The sequence below is a fragment of the Aquarana catesbeiana genome, linkage group LG05, assembly GCF_042186555.1.
Source record: "Aquarana catesbeiana isolate 2022-GZ linkage group LG05, ASM4218655v1, whole genome shotgun sequence".
NCBI classification, from domain to species: domain Eukaryota; kingdom Metazoa; phylum Chordata; class Amphibia; order Anura; family Ranidae; genus Aquarana; species Aquarana catesbeiana.
This window is the reverse complement of record NC_133328.1, coordinates 452,304,582-452,325,221: the sequence shown is the minus strand read 5'-3', so window position 1 is coordinate 452,325,221 and position 20,640 is coordinate 452,304,582. Positions and strand designations below refer to the sequence as shown.

General features: G+C 38.4%; 1 protein-coding gene across 4 annotated transcripts in view; it reads right to left on the bottom strand.

Annotated features, from left to right (window-relative positions):
* Nucleotides 1-2,530: 2,530 nt before the first annotated feature.
* LDLRAD4 (low density lipoprotein receptor class A domain containing 4) overlaps nt 2,531-20,640 on the bottom strand; it is a 287,939-nt gene continuing 269,829 nt past the window's right edge. For all 4 annotated transcript variants that reach the window (XM_073631293.1, XM_073631291.1, XM_073631290.1 and 1 more), the window contains exon 4: nt 2,531-20,405. In XM_073631293.1, coding sequence (XP_073487394.1) covers nt 19,863-20,405 — 543 coding nt within the window. In that variant the 3' untranslated portion in view covers nt 2,531-19,862. The remainder of the gene's footprint in view (nt 20,406-20,640) is intronic.

The following is a 20,640-nucleotide window of genomic DNA, read 5'->3' as shown; positions in this document are numbered from 1 at the left end:
CATCCCTTGTAATAGAAAAAAGCATGGCAGGACCTCTTAAATATGAGATCTGGGGTAAAAAAGACCTCAGATCTCATATTTACACTAAAATGCAATAAAAAAAAAAAAAAAAGTAATTTAAAAAAATGACATTTGAAAAAATGTGCCTTTAAGAGGCGTGGACGGTAGTGACGTTTTGACGTCGCTTCCGCCCAGCAGTGTCATGGAGACGAGTGGGCGCCATCTTAGCCTCACTCGTCTCCAGACACACCACAGAGGAGGACGCGATCGACTCCGCCGCTACCGACGGCTCCGGTAAGCGGCGGAGGGCACCAGATCGCGGCGGGAGGGGGTGGCCCCTCTCCCGCCACCGATAAAAGTGATCTTGCAGCGAATCCGCCGCAAGGACCACTTTTTACCTGAAAGCCGGCCACCGCACGAAAACGAGGATACCGGGGTTATGGCAGCTTGCTGCTGCTATAACAACGATATCCGCCGCCAAAGTTTGGACGTACATCGCGGCGGTCGGTAAGTGGTTAAAGACATACAGTGCCTTGAAAAAGTATTCATATCCCTTAACATTTTCCACATTTTTTCATGTTACAACCAAAAACGTAAATATATTTTATTGGGATTTCATGTGATAGACCAACACAAAAAGTGGCACATAATTGTGAAGTGGAAGGAAAATGCTAATGCTTTTTACAAATAAAAATCTGAAAAGTGTGGCGTGCATTTGTATTCAGCCCCCTTTACTCTGATACCCCTAAAATCTAATGAAACCGATTGCCTTCAGACGTCACCTAATTAGTAAATAGAGTCCACCTGTGTGTAATTTAATCTCAGTATAACTACAACAGTTCTGTGAAGCCCTCAGAGGTTTGTTAGAGAACCTTTAAGAACAAACCGCATCATGAAGGCCAAGGAACACACCAGACAGGTCAGGGATAAAGTCGTGGAGAAGTTTAAAGCAGGGTTAGGTTATAAAAAAAAATATCCGAAGCATTGAACATCTCATGGAGCACTGTTCAATCCATCATCCGAAAACAGAAAGCGTATGGCACAACTGCAAAACTACCAAGACATGGCCGTCCACCGAAACTGACAGAAGCAGCCAAGAGGCCCATGGTAACTCTGGAAGGAGCTGCAGACATCCACAGCTCATGTTGAAGAAATCTGTCCACAGAACAACTATTAGTCGTGCACTCCACAAATCTGGCCTTCATGGAAGAGTGGCAAGAAGAAACCCATTGTTGAAAGAAAGCCATAAGAAGTCCCATTTGCATTTTGGGAGAAGCCACATGGAGGACAAAGAAAACATGTGGAAGGTGGTGCTCTGGTCAGATGAGACCAAAATTGAACTTTTTGGCCTAAAAGCAAAACGCTATGTGTGGTGGAAAAGTAGCACTGCACATCACCCTGAACACACCATAAAACATGGTGGTTACAGCATTATGTTGTCGGGAAGCTTTTCTTTAGCAGGGAAGCTGGCCAGTGTTGATGGGAAGATTCATGAAGCCAAATACAGGGCAATCTTAGAAGAAAACCTGTAAGAGTCTGCAAAAAAGACTTGAGACTGGGGCGGAGGTTCACCTTCCGCAGGACAATGACCCTAAACAGCCAGAGTTACAATGGAATTGTTTAGACCAAAGCATATTCATGTGTTAGAATGGCCCAGTCAAAGTCCAGACCAAATCCAATTGAGAATCTGTGGCAAGATTTGAAAATTGCTGTTCACAGATGCTCTCCATCCAATCTGACAGAGCTTGAGCTATTTTGCAAAAGAAGAATTGGCAAAAAAAAAAAAAAAATCATTCTACGTGTGCAAAGCTGGTAGAGACATACCCAAAAAGACTTGCAGCTGTAATTGCAGTGAAAGGTGGTTCTACAAAGTATTGACTCAGGGGGTTGGAATACAAATGCACACCACATTTCACATTTGTAAAACATTTTGAAAACCATTCATCATTTTCCTTCCACTTCACAATTATGTGCCACTTAGTGTTAGTCTATCACATAAAATACATTTACGTTTTTGGTTGTAACTTGACAAAATGTGAAAAATTTCAAGGGGCATGTATACCTTTTCATGTATCTATGTAAACCACATTTGCTTAATCCAGTTCTATAAGGGGTCTAAAAATTTGGACTTGCTCTGCAAAAGTTTTATGGTATTGCAAGAGTTTTATGGTATTCAAGCAAATGCACAGATTATGGTCTCAAAAATGTTGCTTCAGACACAGAAGTGATGCGTCCATTTGGAAGCTAGGGTTTCAAGTGATCGCTACAACTAAGGGTCATGAGCACTAGCATATTGGTTATTATAGCAGATTTAGCATTCTGTAGTGAGCATCTCTCAGACTGGCTGGTACCAGAAGTTGTGCAACTTTTCTGTTGGCAAAAAATATATATATATATAATATGTATGGATATGCTTTCACATGAAATTCTAAACCAGAATGGTATGGATAAGTCCAACAAAACTAACAAGGTATAGAGGTAAAAAGCAAACGTTCCAGCAAAATCACAATCACTACAATTAGCCACAGTGTGCAAAGCTGAATTAAAGTTTTATTTAGATTCTTGTTTGGTCCAAGTTTGTCTTAAATCATATACGTTTAACGTAATACATATATTTCTTAAATACATATAATACTGATTTCTTAAGACGCGATGTATTCCACCTTGTCTACACAGAATAGCTTTATTAACAATGGAGAACAGATACGGTGATCAGAGCAATGAATGACATTTTGGTTAACAGAAGGTTTAATTGCCAAAATTAAAAAAAAAAACAAAAAAACAAAAAACACAAATTTCAAGTTTAAAAATGGCACACCAAGGAAATCATTATGCAAAAACATTAAATGTTGCTATCAGTCAGAAGTTGCTGTGGCTTATTAATAACGATCAGCACTGGACTAGACTGTCATTTGATAGGCTACGTTGGCCAAACAATTTCTGGCATTCACTCACAGTTAACATGCATCACCTGAATGAAACACATGAAATTAAGATTTGTGAAATGACAATGAAAGTGGCTTTAATGGCCAGGGTTTCATATAGGATTATACAATATATAAAAACATGGAATCTTAAATCTGAGCTATTAATGTGATACACAAATGCCATGGAACCACTGAGGTAGGAACTGAGGCTGCAAAACTTACTATAGTGATTTGAAGTGGAGGCTGCAAACCCCATCCATGAGTCCTCCTCTTCCCTGGAGTTATGAACATCACTCGCCATCTGCTAAAAGGCCCAGAATGAGGGGCCACACTGGTCAAAACAAAAATCCATTATCGTGGAACTACTGTGCCATGTTTTACTGAGGAAGAGCAGCTGGTGCATCTCAAGAGACAGGGTGGTGGTTCTGGTATAGTCTTTCATTATGGAACCATGATTTTAACCCTTCCACAGAGGCAGCCATACATGTAATTTCAAAAATTATAAAACAAATAGGTGTAAAATACAGTAAACCACAGCACCCTTTAAAATCATCACTTATCTGATTGAATTAAACTTGTGTCTGATGTACAGAGTGCCTAGTGTTATGGATGTCTTTGGGGTGAAATACATTCTAAAACTACAAGGAAAGAGAGGACATGGGGGAGGCTTGATACAGTTATGGAGGAACATCCATTTCCAAATGCACTACAGGCCTAAAAAGAAAGAGCTGGATAAAGAGAAAACTAATATAACAAATAGTGACCAAAAGTGACCCATCAGGAGTAATATTAAAAAAAAAAATAAAAAATGATAGGCATTTGATTGGTCACTATGGTGAAAACTCCAATATTGTTCTAGTTTCCTGTTCTATTTTTACAAATAGGCCCCTGGGTTCAGCAGCCAAGTTAACTCTTGCATGAAATACTAATGAAACAAAAGTAATAAACTAGCTATGCCTTTAGTTCCCATTGCATGAGTTATATGGAGGAACACTTTCTCAAACAGAAATTGGAAGCTTAAAAGAGTCACAAATGTTAGTGAATAATCCGTTTTAAATATGTGGCATTAAAAAAATACCTGCTAAGTGCTAAATTTAAATCGGAACTCCAGGCAAATAAAATAAAAAAAAAAAAAAACAAACAAAAAAACAAAAAACACACCTTTAGTCTTTGTAGGTATGAACACAAGTAAAATGCATTATACAAGACTGCGATTAAAGCCATCTGAAATGTAGCTTTATGTCAACTCCCTACAGTACCCAGCACATCAGAAACTAGAAGGATGGAAAGCTTGCCACAGAGATTGCACAATGTTGCCAATCTACTACGTTTGCAAACACATATGTGGGAAGATTGTTGGAATGGAGAGCACTGGAAGGATACCTGGTAGTGAGGCTCATTAGGTGTGCGAGTTGTAACAGTGAACAGCGTTGTCACATTTCTGACTACAGTGTGCAATAAATCCAAATACAAATATTTTGCTATAAAACAATTATTTAGTATTTGGCTGGAGTTCCACTTTAATTATGTCAAGTGTTCATAGTAAGTGCTATCAGGTGGTAGTCTAAATGGTATTATTTATCAAATATTGCATCCATCCTTACTACTGGTAGATATTCAAAAAGTGTCTTCCAAAATGATAGGCCCATTTACGTTGTGTTTAAGCAGAACCTGGTCATAATTTCTACATAATAGATTTAAAATCCTTTGTAATATTTCTTTACAGTTGGTCAAAGACCTGACGGATTTACATACGTTCATTTGGACCGAGTAGATACATACACAAAACAAATCATACAACCAGATCTGGAAAAGAGGCTGACAGATCAATGCTTGATTTCTTCATGTAAGTATAAGTTATGTTAGCTTAGGCTGTGTAAAGCACCCAGTTGAGACCCCACTGAAACCAAAAATGCAATATTGCAGCTTTCCAAGATTAGATGTGGTGGCTGCATTCATTTTTTGTTGTTGTTTTTTCCCCCATCAGTTTTCAACTGGTGATCTGGCCAGTAACAAACCTCCTATATTAGAATGCCCCCACTCTGGATGAAGAAGCACAAAGGGCACTTTTGGACAGCAGCATTGTATTAGATGCACTAGCAGATTTAGATACATTAACAAATTGAAGCCAAATGCCATCTTATACTTTATAAGCAGTTACAGCAAACATGATTTTCATTTTCAGATAAAGATTTTACATCAATAAAAACTGATCGCTGAAAGCACCCATGCCAGTGGTAAATGGTTTGTCTCATCCCTGTAACTGCTAATTCTGCAAGACAGCTTGTTCTTTTGAAAAATCATTTACTGGCTGGATCCCCAGGCGAAAACAACAAATGCAGCCATGACATCTAAGAACTGGTAAGCTGCAATATAAAAAATGATTGTTTTTGGGTTTAATACTGCTGTAAAGCTGAACTCCAGGCAAATAAAAAAAAAGCTACAAATTACAACAACCCTGTCCTTAAAGGGGTTGTAAAGGAAGAAGGTATCTTCTATGCATTAAGATGAAAAAAACTGTGTGCAGCAGCTCCCCTAACATTTACCTGAGGTCTCTGTCCAGCGATGTCTCAGCCATCCGAGATTCTCCCTCCTGATTGGCTGAGACATAGCGGCACCATTGGCTGCCGCTGCTGTCAAAATCAGCTAGCCAATCAGGGGAAAGAGGGGGCGGGGCTCCATGTCCAAATGGACAAAGGGAGTTGTGATTCGGCTCGGGTGCCCCCATAGCAAGCTGCTTGCTGTGGGGGCACTGAACAGGAGGGAGAGGCCTGGAGCACAGAAGAGGGACCCGAGAAGAGGAGTATCTGGGCTGCTCTGTGCAAATGCACTGCAACAGAGCAGGTAAGTCTAACATGTTATTTTAATGAGGGAAAAAATAGACTTTATAATCACTTTAAGTACAAACGTAATTAATAATTTAATGTAGACTGGGAAAAAGGACAAGCCAGGAAGCCAATCTTATAAATATGCTCACAGGAAAGCTGCTGCTAGATGTTTGGAGCAGAGTGAGATGACCTCACCAGTCTCCTGCTGCTCCTTTAGGGTCTTAACAGCACACTGGGGGTAGAGCGAAACCACCACTGTATCCTATCTACAGCCTATAAAAATATGTCATCCTCCTGGCTTGGTCTCAGAATGGAATGGACACAAGTACAAATTCTTGGGCACAAGAAAAAAAACAAAGCAAAACTGATAAGTCATACCATTATGACCACTGACAGGTAAAATAAATAACGCCAATTATCCTGTTAGCATGGCATTTAAAAGTGGGTAGGACTTGGCCTACAAATTCTCCAGATCTCAATCCAATTAAGCATGTATGGGATGTGCTGGAAAAACTATTTGGATCCATGGAGGCCCCACCTCGCAACTTACAGGACCTGCTGATCTACTACTGACAGCTTGCTGCCAGATATCACAGCATACCTTCAGAGGTCTAGTGGGGTCCATGCCTCGATGGGTTATGGTGGGTGGGCATAATATTTGGCTGATCGGTGTATACAATTTGTATTTCTAGTAGTTTGCCTTGAATTCAGCTTTAAATCACTGGTATTTTTTGACCCCCCCCCCCTCCCCCCCATCCACTAAAAGCATGCCTTGACTTTCCAACTTTATCCATAACTGAGACAACCCAGTAACTGGGATAATTGATAAGCACAAGACTTAAAATTATAAATGGCGGGATACAAAAGACTTGGGATTCCCATCCTTCAGTACTCTTATCCTGCTTTGAAACCCATCTTTTCATTGCCAACACAGGTGGTTTCGGGCTCTAGCCAGCATATTTGTAGGATTTCATAGCAAACTGGAATTGCCATACTATAGGGATGGTATGCTTCCATTTTGTGGGTAATAAGTAGATTTACATTTTAGATCATGCCGGCTGAAATGATGTAATAGACACAGAAATACGAAAACTAGTTTTGATTTAAACAAGAGAGGCTCAAATGTATATCACATGCAAGCAAGAAAGGCCAGTAGAAAGTTCTGCATGGTAAACCATGGTAAACCGTGGTAAACCATGAAGAGTGTTTTTCTTAGAACCAAATCTGGTCTGCTAAACCAAAACACTTTAGTAAACTTAAAAACGGTACATAAAAAGTAATGCGATCTAGAAAAATACTTTATTCACAGAAAGCATTAGGATATCAAGCCATTTATTAAATTCCCAACTCCGAACAAAACAAGTTTTCCCTTTAATTTTGTACAATATATACTTGGAAAAATAAATATTTCTGTCAAACAGGGTACATGAACCTTGGGAGACTTAACCTAACTCCATGCCTCTGACAACCTGAGACAATGGTGAAAGAAAAAGTGAGTGGTTATTGCCAGGGCACAAGTTGGTGGAGTTGGGCTTAAAAATGTACTTGTCAAAAATTGCAAGCATGCATTAGGATTCCCATCTGTCAGCACAAAAAGAAAATATTTTGTAGTGGAGGACCACAAAGAAAGTGCTAGAGGAAGCATACATCACATTAAACTGCATTTCTAATACAAATGAAAAGCATGTTTTTTCCTGTTCACATTAAAGATATGGGTCTGAGACGTCCTAGTTGTCTTATGGCCATTTTAAACCGCTGCTGGTGGTGCGTTTTGTATATTACCATCCCTCCCAAAAAAATCCCCCAAAGATACAAGTAGGGTTTTTCTATTGCATGGCACCTAAAATAAAGGCATGAGATGGTCCAAACCTTTCTCTCTATATTCAACATTACCATATAAGTGGTTAAAGGCTGCATTCACACCTGTGGATGTGGTGAATTAAAGCAAAACACACCTTCTAAAAGGGATAAATGTATAAAATGCATTGACAAGGTGCTGCACCTCTCCCTTGGAGGTGTGAACATAGCCCATGTCAAGGCATTTGGCAGCCTGAGTGGAACTCAATCTTTTTTAATACAAGCATGCTTAATGCTAAACTGTGTTATGAGGCAATCGAAGAACTAGACCTCAAGGAAAAAAACACATCTGTGACCTATTAAAAAGGGCCTATACTGTGATGGTTAACAAACGCTCTTACCTGATCCAAATGATGGGCTAAAGCAGGGTATACATGTTCAGTTTTTTGTTCAACCAGCAGGATGAACAAAAAAAACAAAAAACACAAAAAAACAAAACAAAAACTCCCTTGCTGTGCTTTTGTATTCTGCATATTCCAGCACGACTGTTCATCAGAAGCTTGTCATTAGACCGGCTTCTGTTGAACAAAGCAGTACACACAAAGTTGGACAGTTCCTGCTGAACCAGACACTTTTTTGGTCCATGTATACCTTCCTCCTAATCTAAAGCAAGCACTCAGATTTCAGTTTACTGCAATCAGAATAGAATAACTTTGGTGCGCTTCGCAATGCTTCAATCTATAGCGTTAAATGTAAAAATCATGAATCCAAATGATATTTCATCCATTATAGAGGTATTATTTTAGAGATTTAGAACATAGTGCTTGGTATGCTTAGTGTAGTCTGACTTCTAATGTAAATACATTTGTAGCTTTAAAAATAGACAAGGGCAATAAAAACTGCAAAAAGAGTTTTATAAAGCCCTGTTGGCCAAAGCAGTGTCCACCCTTCTCAGGGAGTAAGATGTCCACAACTCACACAAGATACACATAATGGGAGTATCCACTAACAGGAGCTCTGGTAACTAAACATGCATTGTAGATAGATCAAATGCAAGGGGCAGACAATCACTTATCAGGGCAGCTTTTCACCAGCTTAGAGCTGGCAAATCAATGTTTTGTTTAAAAGATTTGTCTATATGGATTTCCTGAACAAATATGGACCTTTGGCCACCCATCTACTACTGGCATACGGAGTACATTTTTTTTTTTTTTTTTTTACAAAAATAGCTGATACAGTGCATTTAGGGTAAATGTGGGGTTAGAAGCCCAATTCCCTTCCAAATGCAAACATCTTATTTAAAAAACTCCCGACAATGACAAGGAAACTTGCAACTTAGAAAGTAAGCAATGGCAAATCGCATACTTCTATCATGAAAGATTTACGGACCTCCATGTGCCAAATGTTGCAGAAGATTTCCCTTTTCATCTTACGCACTCTGCACCAGCAAAGTGAAATGAATGAAAGGAGTAGCAGTGGTGAAGTCTAGGGGAATTTGTTATTTCATATATAGACAAATGGAGGTTGGTTTACTAAAACTGGAGAGTGCAAAATTTGGTGCAGGTGTGTATGGTAGCCAGCTTCTAGCTTGATCAATTAGGCTTTGATACAAAACAAAACAAAAACAAACCTGAGCTGCACCACATTTTGCACTCTCCAGTTTTAGTAAAATCAACCTCATGATATTTTCTATTCAAGTCACCTGAAAAAAAAAAAAATACAAGTGTCAAGAAGCATTCTTAGATCCTTTATCTTTACTACAAGAGAAACTTAATATGGGTTTTGGATCACCTCTTAAAACTGCAGTATTAAATACATGTATTCATTTGGATAAAGGTTAGGGTTTTCAACAGACTTGGACATTGATTGCGATGTCTATGGTGAATTGCTGACCAAAGCTGTAAACATCAGGATGTGCTGATCATCTTGCTTGGCTAACCTCTACATCTTCATCTCAGTTAAGAACTCACAGGAAAGGAATAAAGGTTCTTCGCTAAAGTATCCTCCCTCTGCATTATCAGGGAGGGATCTCTGGGCACAACACACACTTAGAATATCAGGAAATGTATGCATCTGGTAAGGAAAAAGGCTGTTTTTGGATAGATGTAAATCAGTTGTTGTAATCAGTTGTAAATCAGCAACCACTATTATTTATGAAGAACTTTAGTCAGCATAAAAATTAAACATTAGAACACTGGAATTTTTTTGTATTGTGGGTTGCAGGCGTCTCCATGCCAGTTACAATTTACTTTTCAAGATGTGCCGGCTTCCAGAAGGGAATAGTCTGCTGTCCAACTTAACTGCATTGTGCATAATGGATGGATAGCTTGTTGTCCGGAAGCATGGAGTTTTGTAGAAGGGCTTCTTTTTGTACTACACTCCAAGGTTGAGTTTTTGTGACCCAGATAGGTTATACCAAAGGAATTTGTAGGCACACGCCGTTTTGCACCTAAAAGCAATACCCAGTTCTAAGATCAATCTTTTACACAGAACATTTTCTAGTTTTAATGGCCACAACAAGGCTGAGAAAACTGACAATGTGTAAATATTCTTATGTGAAATTATTTAAAAACTATTATTTTATTTTGCTGGTTGCTAGAGGGAAGTGGAAAACAGCATATCACTAGCTGTACAAAGTATAAAAATACTGCGAGAAAGCAGTGCACTTAAAGTGCAATATCTGTCCATTGAAATAAAACATACTCAGATCAACTGGTATTTGAGTCAATACTAGGTTGGCAAGAGATACATTTAAAACTAAATAAAAATACTTCTTGAACATGGTGCAAGAATAATACTGGTCCAACAAAGTGATAATCACAAGGCAAGAATATCGTTAGCATTTTACCAAAACCGTTAAAAAAGGAATTAGAAGAAATGAAAAATAAACATATGAAACATTCACATCAAGAAGAATATAAAAGCGTAGATTTGTTCTTTGTTCTCCTTATGCGATATTATATTGATATTTGATAGGAAAATAAAATACGTAGATTTCTGTCATCGGTATGCAATATTTGCAAATCTTACAAAAAGGACTAGACGCGTTAGGCATTCACAAATTCTATGCCACTTTGTGTTAAAATTGATATCTATACAATATATTACAGTATTAACAAGGAGTATCCGTATTCATTCTACCCATTGGGTAGGATATGTGCATAAAATTCAAGTTATATACAGCTTCTAAAAGGTTTCTTTTAAATCCAATAAGACATATGAGACACTGAAGTGAAAAAAAAAGCACCTTACGTATGAGGCACAGCAAAAATGGAGGTGAAGAAATACTTTTCTGATCATACAATGAGGCTCCATATTAAAACACAAGAAAGAGTTCACAAAATACTAGGGGAGCTGTTAACCCTTGTAATGTATAAAAATGCAGCCGTTTTTCGATTGTTAGGAAATCGAAGAGTCTGATTGGCTGCTCTGGACAACACCTTCCCTTTTGCTTCCTCCTGAATTTCTACATAAAAAGGCAAACGTTTTCATCTATACAAAACATTGCAAAAGTGGAAATGTATGTGCCATCAATGCTACATCTAGTACACTTTGATAATCTATATGTTCACAATGGCAGCAAAAGCAGCAGTGAATTGGCCAACTACAAACTTAAAGCAATTTTTTCTTTTGCGCTCACGTTACGGGTCTGTTGTAAAACTACGACAATCATTTTTAAAAAGTAGTCTAGTGACTACATAGTTCCTCTCTTCTATGTACAGCAATTATATTACACTTATCTCTAGTACTTTTTCTATTCATGTAAATATATACTTGTTAAAAAAAAAAGAAAGTAATTTACTGACTTGAGCGCAGGTCTGCCCCATTATCACAGTGTAAAGGCATATGCTGTATCATGGTTAATAAAATAAACAATTTGTAAATGAGAAAAAAAAAAGATGGCCATGATGACTACAGAAAAGGTGTACTAATATTAACACTGAAGACCCTAAGCACAAGTTGTTGAAAATGTATAAGCATCATTAAAGTTTTAACCTCTTCTGTCGAATATGCCCAAAAGCAATACTAATGAGTTTCCTTATTTAACACACGTAAGAAGGATGCTGTAGGCAAAGCTGCAAGCAGGACAGGCACCGCACGTGTGACTTATTTCAAATAAGATTAACTGGGGTGCAGTTTTTCAGAAAATGTAATCATGTTTAATATTATATTCAAGAGCAAACCAGAAGTGGGGAAAGTAAATATGGAACGTATATAAGAACTACAACATTTTGATAAAAGAACAGCCGAACATCCTTCTATACTTATTTACCAAAGGCCTGGAATGCGTTTCTGTAGACTTGTTCTACTGCTGGTCTGGTTACTGGCCACCAAGAAAGGTCATGCAATGGTAATCTACCATTGCATGGTTAAGGCTGATCCTTTGTGAAGGCTCAGTTCACAAAGCTAAAATACCAGGATAAGGATTTATTTATTTATTTTACACAAAGTTATTTTCAGCTAAATCCAATGAGATTTGAAAATTACAGTCACATGGCTAAAAAAAAAAAAACGAAGGTCCTGGTGTAAAGCTTTGTGAATTGAGCCTGCTCAATAGTATAAAGCTCACCTGGCTTGTGAAGGGTGCAGAAGTGCTAAAGCCTAACCGGAATAATTCCAGGCATGGTATATTTTACATAGTTTCGTTGGTCCAACTGGATCAATGTAACTATGGTATATACACCATACCTGGCTGATGCCCTTGGAAGCTTGAAATCACTGAAAAAGACACCCCTCCTTCAGTGATCTCCATTTGCTTCTGGGTTCTGTGCTGAGAGGCCAACCTGATGCACTGACACCATTTAGAGAATGCTTTGCAATTACTGAATGAGTGCAACCGCTAACTGACTGGAAGAGGTTCAGAGCATGATGTCATCACCCTGCCTCTCCAACTTGTCCAGTCAAAGAACGCTTTGCATTCATTCACAAAATGCAATGCATTCCCTGAATGGTGTCCATGCTGAGCAGCTGACCTCTTCTATTCTCAATGTATCAGTCGCTCCAGTACAGGACCCAGATGCAAGTGGAGATCAGTGAGGTAGTGATGTCTAAGTCAGTGTTTCCAGCTTCCAGGGTATGGCATATATATCCAAGCTGGACCAATGTAACTACGTACAAAATAAACATGCCTGGAATCAATCTTTAAATAATTTTACTATTAAGTATTATTCTATGATCACTACATTTGACATGGTATTTGACTATTTTAAAGCTGTATAGTAGCAAGGCATTTTTTGGCCTTTATGTGCTGTTGGATCTACTATATTATTAAAGGCATTATAAACGTTCCTACCCGCACCTGGTGTTTTTCACCTACATAGGATATGCATTATGTAGTTTCATGTCATTTGTTGGCCTGAATGCACAAATGCAGGGTCTATAGTAGAGTAAATTTTCCCATTCCAAGCTCAGCCATATCTGTTTGTGTTTAAACACAAATCATTTAGAATGGTTTCAGCATGGCTGATTTTTAAAGTCACATTAGCACTCCCACATTTGTGATGCGACAGAGTAGATGGCAATGCATGCACTGGACACTGACCATGAACAGGAAGTTGTCTTGTCCCTTTAGCAGTTAGGGACAAGCTAGCCGCAGCCACAACATGTAAGCCCATTATTACAAGGTAAATCAAACAGCACAGGAATATAATAGCTAGTGAAAACAAAAACATTTGAAAGTGTACAATGCCTTTAATAATAAATGTAAATGGTGAACTTTCGCTATAACTGTGGAGACACTGTAGATTGCAAGGTGGTGGGACATTCCTCATAAAACATTGGAGCTTTACGAATACCCCTTGAGTGATCCCCATCACTGTCATATTACGGGAACAATGCAATTTGCAGGAATTTGACAATGCAATATATTTAACTCATTTGCACAACTTAAAATGGTTTTTAGTTTCAAGTTGTGCAAAGGCTATTTATATGTCGCTCAGTAATTTTCAAATCTGTTGAACCTGGCAAATATGTTGAAACTCAAATTTAAATGTTCGAATGGCCCCCTTTTCAACTAAACATACTCCTCTTTTCTTCTCTCCCCTGGAAATATGGTAGTATGTGACTAATTTCATGTGACAGGTTGAGAGGTGGAGATTACAAATCACCCCTACTGTCACCAAGGAAAAGTCCATAGGCCTACACAAGCTACTACCTGAACAGCTTGCAGCTTACAACAGGTGGCTTCTTTTGCTCCTAGCATCTAAGTTGAACTATAGGGCAATGAAGGAAGGGCATGTATGTGCTGCTTGGTAGAGGGTGGATTAAAGTGAACCTGTTGCTTTGTACTGCAAAGGCTTCACTGTTGCCCGATATAAACATGCCCCCCATGTAATACATTTATGTAGTTTTTAAACAAAGTTCAGTTAGTATAAAGGTACCTGACTGTCTATATTCGCTTCCTGGAATCGACTGTACAGGAAAAATCAGACTGGGAGAGGGAGGGCATGCACAGAGTTAGGCAGATTAACAGTACTGTGAAATGCAGTGGAGCCTAACACCAAAAGGGGAATAAACGGCCTTTATTTGTCCAATCAGTAGTTTTGGAGTGAGGTTGATAAGAAATCTATATAGCTTAATTGCAGTGGAGAAAACGCATTCCCTGCATAGGATATGTAGTTTTGCATGGGATCACAAACCTTTTGGAAGGGAGGACATTTCACATATATGTGGTTTATAACTGTATCAGACTGTCTGCCCTATAGTTCCATTCTACGTAGTTATCCCAATAGCTCAAAATCAGTGACACAGCATGACGACACATCCATCACATATCCCTAGTAAAGCATCATTCTGAGGTGTGAAATAAATCCTAAATTAAAATCCATACATTTTTTTATTTGCTCCATTTGCCAGCAACTGTGACTTCCAAATAACTGGTAAATTCAGATATGTTTTATTTGACTTCAATAGAAGCATGCATCAGACAAGGTATACCAATGGGTAAAGCTGGACACTTTAGCCGACAATAAAACTATGTACTTCACTTTCTCTGCTCTGCTTCTCTAGTTACTATGATGGAGCTTTGCAGGTATCCAGAATTATTAAATATACTGCAACCAGCATTTATTGCGCTACAAAAGTACAAACCATTTGGCCTATCATTTTTCCAGCATACGGCTAGTCACACCTGGATGATATAGAGTCTTGTATTTTGGCCTTCAGCAAACCTAACACAAAAGCACTACTTTGCACAAAGTGCACCGACGTTATAAATAAAATACATTTTGTAGACAAGTATAATTGGTGAAAAATGAGTTCCATTTTGATTTTGGAACAACCCCCTCCTCCTGCACCAAAGTGTAAAAGTGCAAACAGAATACTATTCTATCTGGATGATGAGCAGCAGCATTAGGTTTAGCTGATGGTGCAGATAAAAATGCAAAACATGGCTCTGGAGCTACCCAAGAGAAGTAAAGGGGGGATCTTTTATGTTACCGTATGAAAGTATCAGAAGGGTTCAAATTTGTAAAAATACATTTAAAGCTGAACTCCAGGCATATTTAAAAGCCACAAAGTAATGCAGCTCCATTTTGAAACACTATTTTTTAATGCAGGCAGTTAACTAGATTTTACTTTGTAACCAACTCTTCCAGTACCATGTACAATAGAGATCAAACTGGGAGAGGGAAAAATCAAAAGAATGAGGCAATCAGTTGTGCTACAATGCTTGTGTGCCTACAAAGAGCATACCGATAGGAGGAAACAGAAGTGTGACAGGGAAAATGATGAAGCCGTTATTAGAGTTACTTAAATGCAGCAGAGAAAGATTAGGTCTCCTTTCAAGCCAGACAGGGCTGTACTGTGTGGCAGAGCAGTCTAAATTTTAGGAATGGATGGGCAGAAATACACATCTTTTGTCAGGTTAAAAACAGCTCTCATATGTCATCTGTTTAGTTGGTTGCCTGAAGTTTAAGAATAGATTACACACTTTAGGGCAAGTGCCGGTAGGCGTTCGTTTGCTTCACACAGGTTTTGCATTCACATGCAAGGCTATGAGACTGTAAAACATTCTTTAAGGAGGTCAGATGCAGATCAAGAGGAGGTCAACTGCAGGTCCAAGCACCCGTCAATGAATTTTGAATGATCACGGAAGAATCCCAAACTGAGGCCATCAACACAAATCCTTTTCCCTTTTCAGAACACATTTGCCATCGATATAAGTGTGCTTAGCCTTCTGATTCATTTAACACTGATATCTGTACAGTCCTTTAGCCTGGCTCAGAATCCTAGAGGAATTTGCTCAAAGCACAAGTGCTGAGTTACATAAATAGCAGCTGGTTTTAAAGGCTCAAAGTCACTAGTAGTGATATCTTTGTGCCCAATCATCCTTGTAGGTTGTTAAAGAATAATTTAAAAATTTCCTCCCTGGCATCCTTTTTCGAAGACACACACTGACCACAGGTAAAGTAGTAGCTCGTGGCATTCTGGACAAACAAGCCAGCAATTTACACAATCTAAAACATTTTAAAGCCTTGAATTAATTTTTTTTTTCTTGTTTTAATTTTTTTTTTTAATTTTACCAATAAAAATGCTTAACATATAAAATAAAAAGCAGACAGATTGAGTGTGTTAAATTGTTAACTAATGTAAAATGGACATAAAAAAAGATGGCGTCATTATGAATCAAAATTATATCCATACCACAAGTGGCCAAACAGTCTAATTTTCCTTTTCTCAATCACAAGAAGGGTTAAAATAAGAGAAACAAACACTGCTCATAAATGGAAAAATGATAAAAATTGCTTGGAATACCAAGTGCTGTAATATCCTGGCTCTCTGCATTATCCAACATCCAAAAGTATCATAGACTTGATAAGCCATCTGTCATACTCTACCGCATAAGTGATGCTGAAGTCGTTACCTGCACTTGCTACGATTCCCTGTGCCAGAGTCCAAATGTCAGCAAACATGTTGTCAGAGGTAAACTAAACCAAAATAGCCACAATGAACAGATAGACAACTGAAATGTTAAGACGTCCAGATATCTATGGACAGCAGAGATCAATGATCTGAACTGTATTGTTCATTGTGCTCTCATAATTCCCTAGTCTACTGCAAGTGAACATTTTAGCCACCAGATGGTAATTAAACACGCTGCCTTGACTCCATACAGCATTTATATGACATACATAGATGGTAAACGTAAGCACAGGTGGTGATTTAATACTGATCCACTCAAACATTCTAAATAAAACGCCTGACTTTGTTCTGCTGCCAGTTCACCACCGATATAAGTGGCTTTTCAATCATCATTATGAGTAAGATCCAAAAATGCCTTTCTAACCAAAAATTGCAATAATGTATACTGCCAGTAGTATTGTATTATCCAAATGTGAATAGGCATTATACCATTCAGTGACTTCACCCACATACAGCACCTGGTAGAGTGGTGTTATTTCACTATTAAATAAGATAACCTATATATTAATGAAGATCAGGATTAGGCGAACAATGGTTTTCCAGTTGTGAAATGTAAACTTTCAGTACATCTCTACACCAGATGTTTGAGGTATGGACTAATATGGAAGCTGTGCTTTAAAAGCATGTGGAGAATTAAAGCATCAGTTGACCCCAAACTGAAAAATCAGCCTCTGGTCAACTATTTTAACTCTTTAAATCTGATGCTAGGACCAAAAACACCCAGTAGCCTCTTAGATTTCCCAGTGATGACTGGAAACAGGATAGCCTTGCCACAGCAATCACCTTTACCAGACTCACCTTGTGTCTTGTTCTTGGCTGCATTTTCTATAATGCCAAATAAATGAAAGTCTCCAACAGGGAGTGTGGCACTGTCTTTTGTTAGCTGGTGGGAACCAAGTCCAGTTGCAGAACATTTACCATTCAGGGAATATAAGAAGCCAGTAAGTATTTCAACCTGGCAACAAAAGTTATAATCTCCACTATGGTTTTAAAGTCTTGATGGCCAATTTAAAAGCAAGTAGAAATGGACATGCTCCAACCCATAAACACACCAATCACAGATCAACATTCAGCGGTTTAGCTATATGAAAGCTTATGGGTGTGGCCAAGTCCTATTGGTTCCTGTACTTATTGGGCTATTTCTACTATTTTATTAAAGGAAAATGTAATTAGAGAGAGGAGAGCTGAGTGTGGTATGTTAATACTTATCATGGTGCTCCTATACAACAGTTTAAAAACCATGTCCCTCTTTTTTTTCCCCCCAGATTGTTGGAGTCCTGTGGACATTATGCGTTTACAAAGGCAGAAGCATTTATATGCTGATGGAGACTGGAAGTGTTAGGTTGATACTTTAACTATGGATAAAGGGTATCGAGGCCAAGTGTATTTACACAGCACACTCATTTCACTCAACTCTCTGGTGGCTACAATTATTTAAAGTACCCTTTAATTAAATCCCTTTGTAAATTGCAGAAAACCACATGGAGCATACAATTGTGGATGGTAGTCCTCCTGGACATCTCAAATGTTGGGAATCTTAAGCCCACAACGGGAAATATTTCAAGATAAATAGAGACTAAAAAAACATACCACATTTCCCTTATGTAGGATAATCCGAACAGTTAGTGCAACTTTCTCTAAGGGCTAGATTCACTAAAGATTTATACATTGAGCATTATACCCACTGTTAATTATCATTCAAACAAAAAATACTGATTAGCACGTGAATAAAAATTAAACAGTTAAAGGAAAATCGCATGCTACATTGAACATAAATACAAGCAGGACTAATATCTTATCTGAGCTTACAGTTCATTTTATAGAAGTACTGTTATTAAAATGAACATCAAGCACCAATAATTTAGGAGCTGTCCAGTGATAAGCTGGTGTGGTTACAAAATTGGGATGGTTAATCTGTTTGATGTTTTTTGTTTATTTTAACGGTTTCAAATGAAAATATAGTGTGCCCCCAAGATACCATCCCAGCACATCAACCACACTAGCTGCAGTAATTTCCTTTGCTATTATGCCGCCAGCACATGTGCATGTTAGCTCCGGCCCTGTGTTTCTAGAGGAATGGGTCCACAAAAACAACAAGCAGCCCCGTAATAGAGGGCAGGTAAGTTATGGATCCAGTCATTTTCCCAGTGAACCCATCATGCATGAAAATTTCTAATACAGAAGCCACAAAAAAAACATTTATAATCACCAAATTAGCAAAGAGACCTTATTTTAGAACAAAGTAAAAATCTAATCCATAGGGTTATTGGTCTTCCCTGTTCTTTGCCCTGAAATGAATTGGTCTTTAATTCACTATAGAGCACTGGTATGGGAACTTGGGAAACTGGTAAATTGCTTCATGCATTTAGCAGAAACATTTTTAGTATTGGAGGATGTGGAGGACTAAATGCCATATGGATTTAATTTTCACATTTTATAATAAAATGGTAAAGGTGGGGTTTTGATTACAAATGCTTTTCCTAATGCAATGTGGGCTTAACATTTTCTCTGTACATTTATTTTTTTCTTACACAAAATTGTGTTTGAGTCTAGCATACTTTAGCAATGAGTCAATGTTTTCAGCGGGTGGCATGTTTTCTTCCTCTGGAAACACAAAGCAAGGCCAAATCAGGGAGCACACACTCATTAGCCCTGCAGCTACAGAGGTGCCAACCCATATTCTTTCAGGACTGGTCCCTCTAGGGAGGGGCAAACTTTTTTAAAATAAGCAAGGACTTTATAAACTTAACCTATGTTTCTTCACACATATAAGGTTAAAAAAAAATACGAGTTGGGTGTTAGCTTTGCAAGGGGAATATTTCATATAATGTGCATGCAGTTTGTGTTACTTCAATTTAGTGAATTTAGCCCTAAAACAGGTTTAATACACAGCACATTCATTCATTCCATTCACTCATTTCATACACTGTACACATGCCTGGAATATGGTATAGATTTCTATGAAATATTTAGCAGTGCACCTATACATTCCCTACCACAACACTGGCCATCTCCCTAAAACACCATAGCATTTCTAAGTTAACACTTGCTTGTTCTATGTGACTGTCATCAATGTCAGTATAAAATAAGCTCTGCAAAGTTTGAGTTTTGTGCCAAAATCTTGCAAAATTTAAATAACTGAAATATGATAATATAAAAATGATTCCTCCTGAAACAAATCATGAACAGAAAGGACGTGTATATCATTCAATCCATTTGCATGCTTTCCTCTGACTGGTATCAGAATATGCATACATTAATATGTGCATTTGGTTTAACTTGTACCACTTTTAGCTCAAAAACATTGGGCACTCGAGCCGTGGAAGTCATGAGACAACCATGATGACCTCTCTTGCCTCACTGTGGAATAAGTGCAGGTTGGGAGGATTCAAACAAGGTTCCCTGGCTGTCTGTCTTTTCCATTGACAGGAACTACTGTGCTCTCTGGATCGTTTGCTTGAAACCCAAGTCTACTACTTGTCTGAGAAGTGGGAGAGGTGTTATTTTGCTGGTGGTGGAAATACGATGAGCCCGGATAGTGTCCCATAACTTCACTGTAGGTTGGTGGCGGCCCTTCCATTCGGCCATTGCTGCTATAGTTGGTTGCACTGATTCCCGAATTGCTGCTAGGTGGGCAGGGACCCCCATTGTACATAGATATATCTATCAAATCACTGTCAAAAATGGTCCTATTTGGAGGTGCTCTGACGGATTCTCTGTTGAGTTCCATCTGCTGTTCTGGATCTCGTAGCTGCAGAGTACATGGACCCTGGTAGGGTGGAGGTTCCTCTCCATCAGACAGGGAAATAGTAGGTGGAAGGTCAATCTCATGCTGAATGTAAGGATATGTTGGCTGGAAGCGGCTAAAACGATCTCTCTGCATAAAGGAAGGGGTCGTGAATCTGTCTCTTGACCTTGATGCGTACATGATCTACAATAAAGCAAGACAACAAAAGGATAATGGACGTGCTCAAAATGTGACTTTTTTCATTTGTAATGCAAAATTTGTATTTACAAATAGATTTTATATGCATCTAAACATAAAAGAAATTGACATATTTAAAGAACAGCCATCATCCAGGAATTTTCAACTGGTGAGAACACAGAGTTCATGAACCCTACAGTAAAAATGTATCAATTAGATGCTTATTGCCTGAATTACTGCT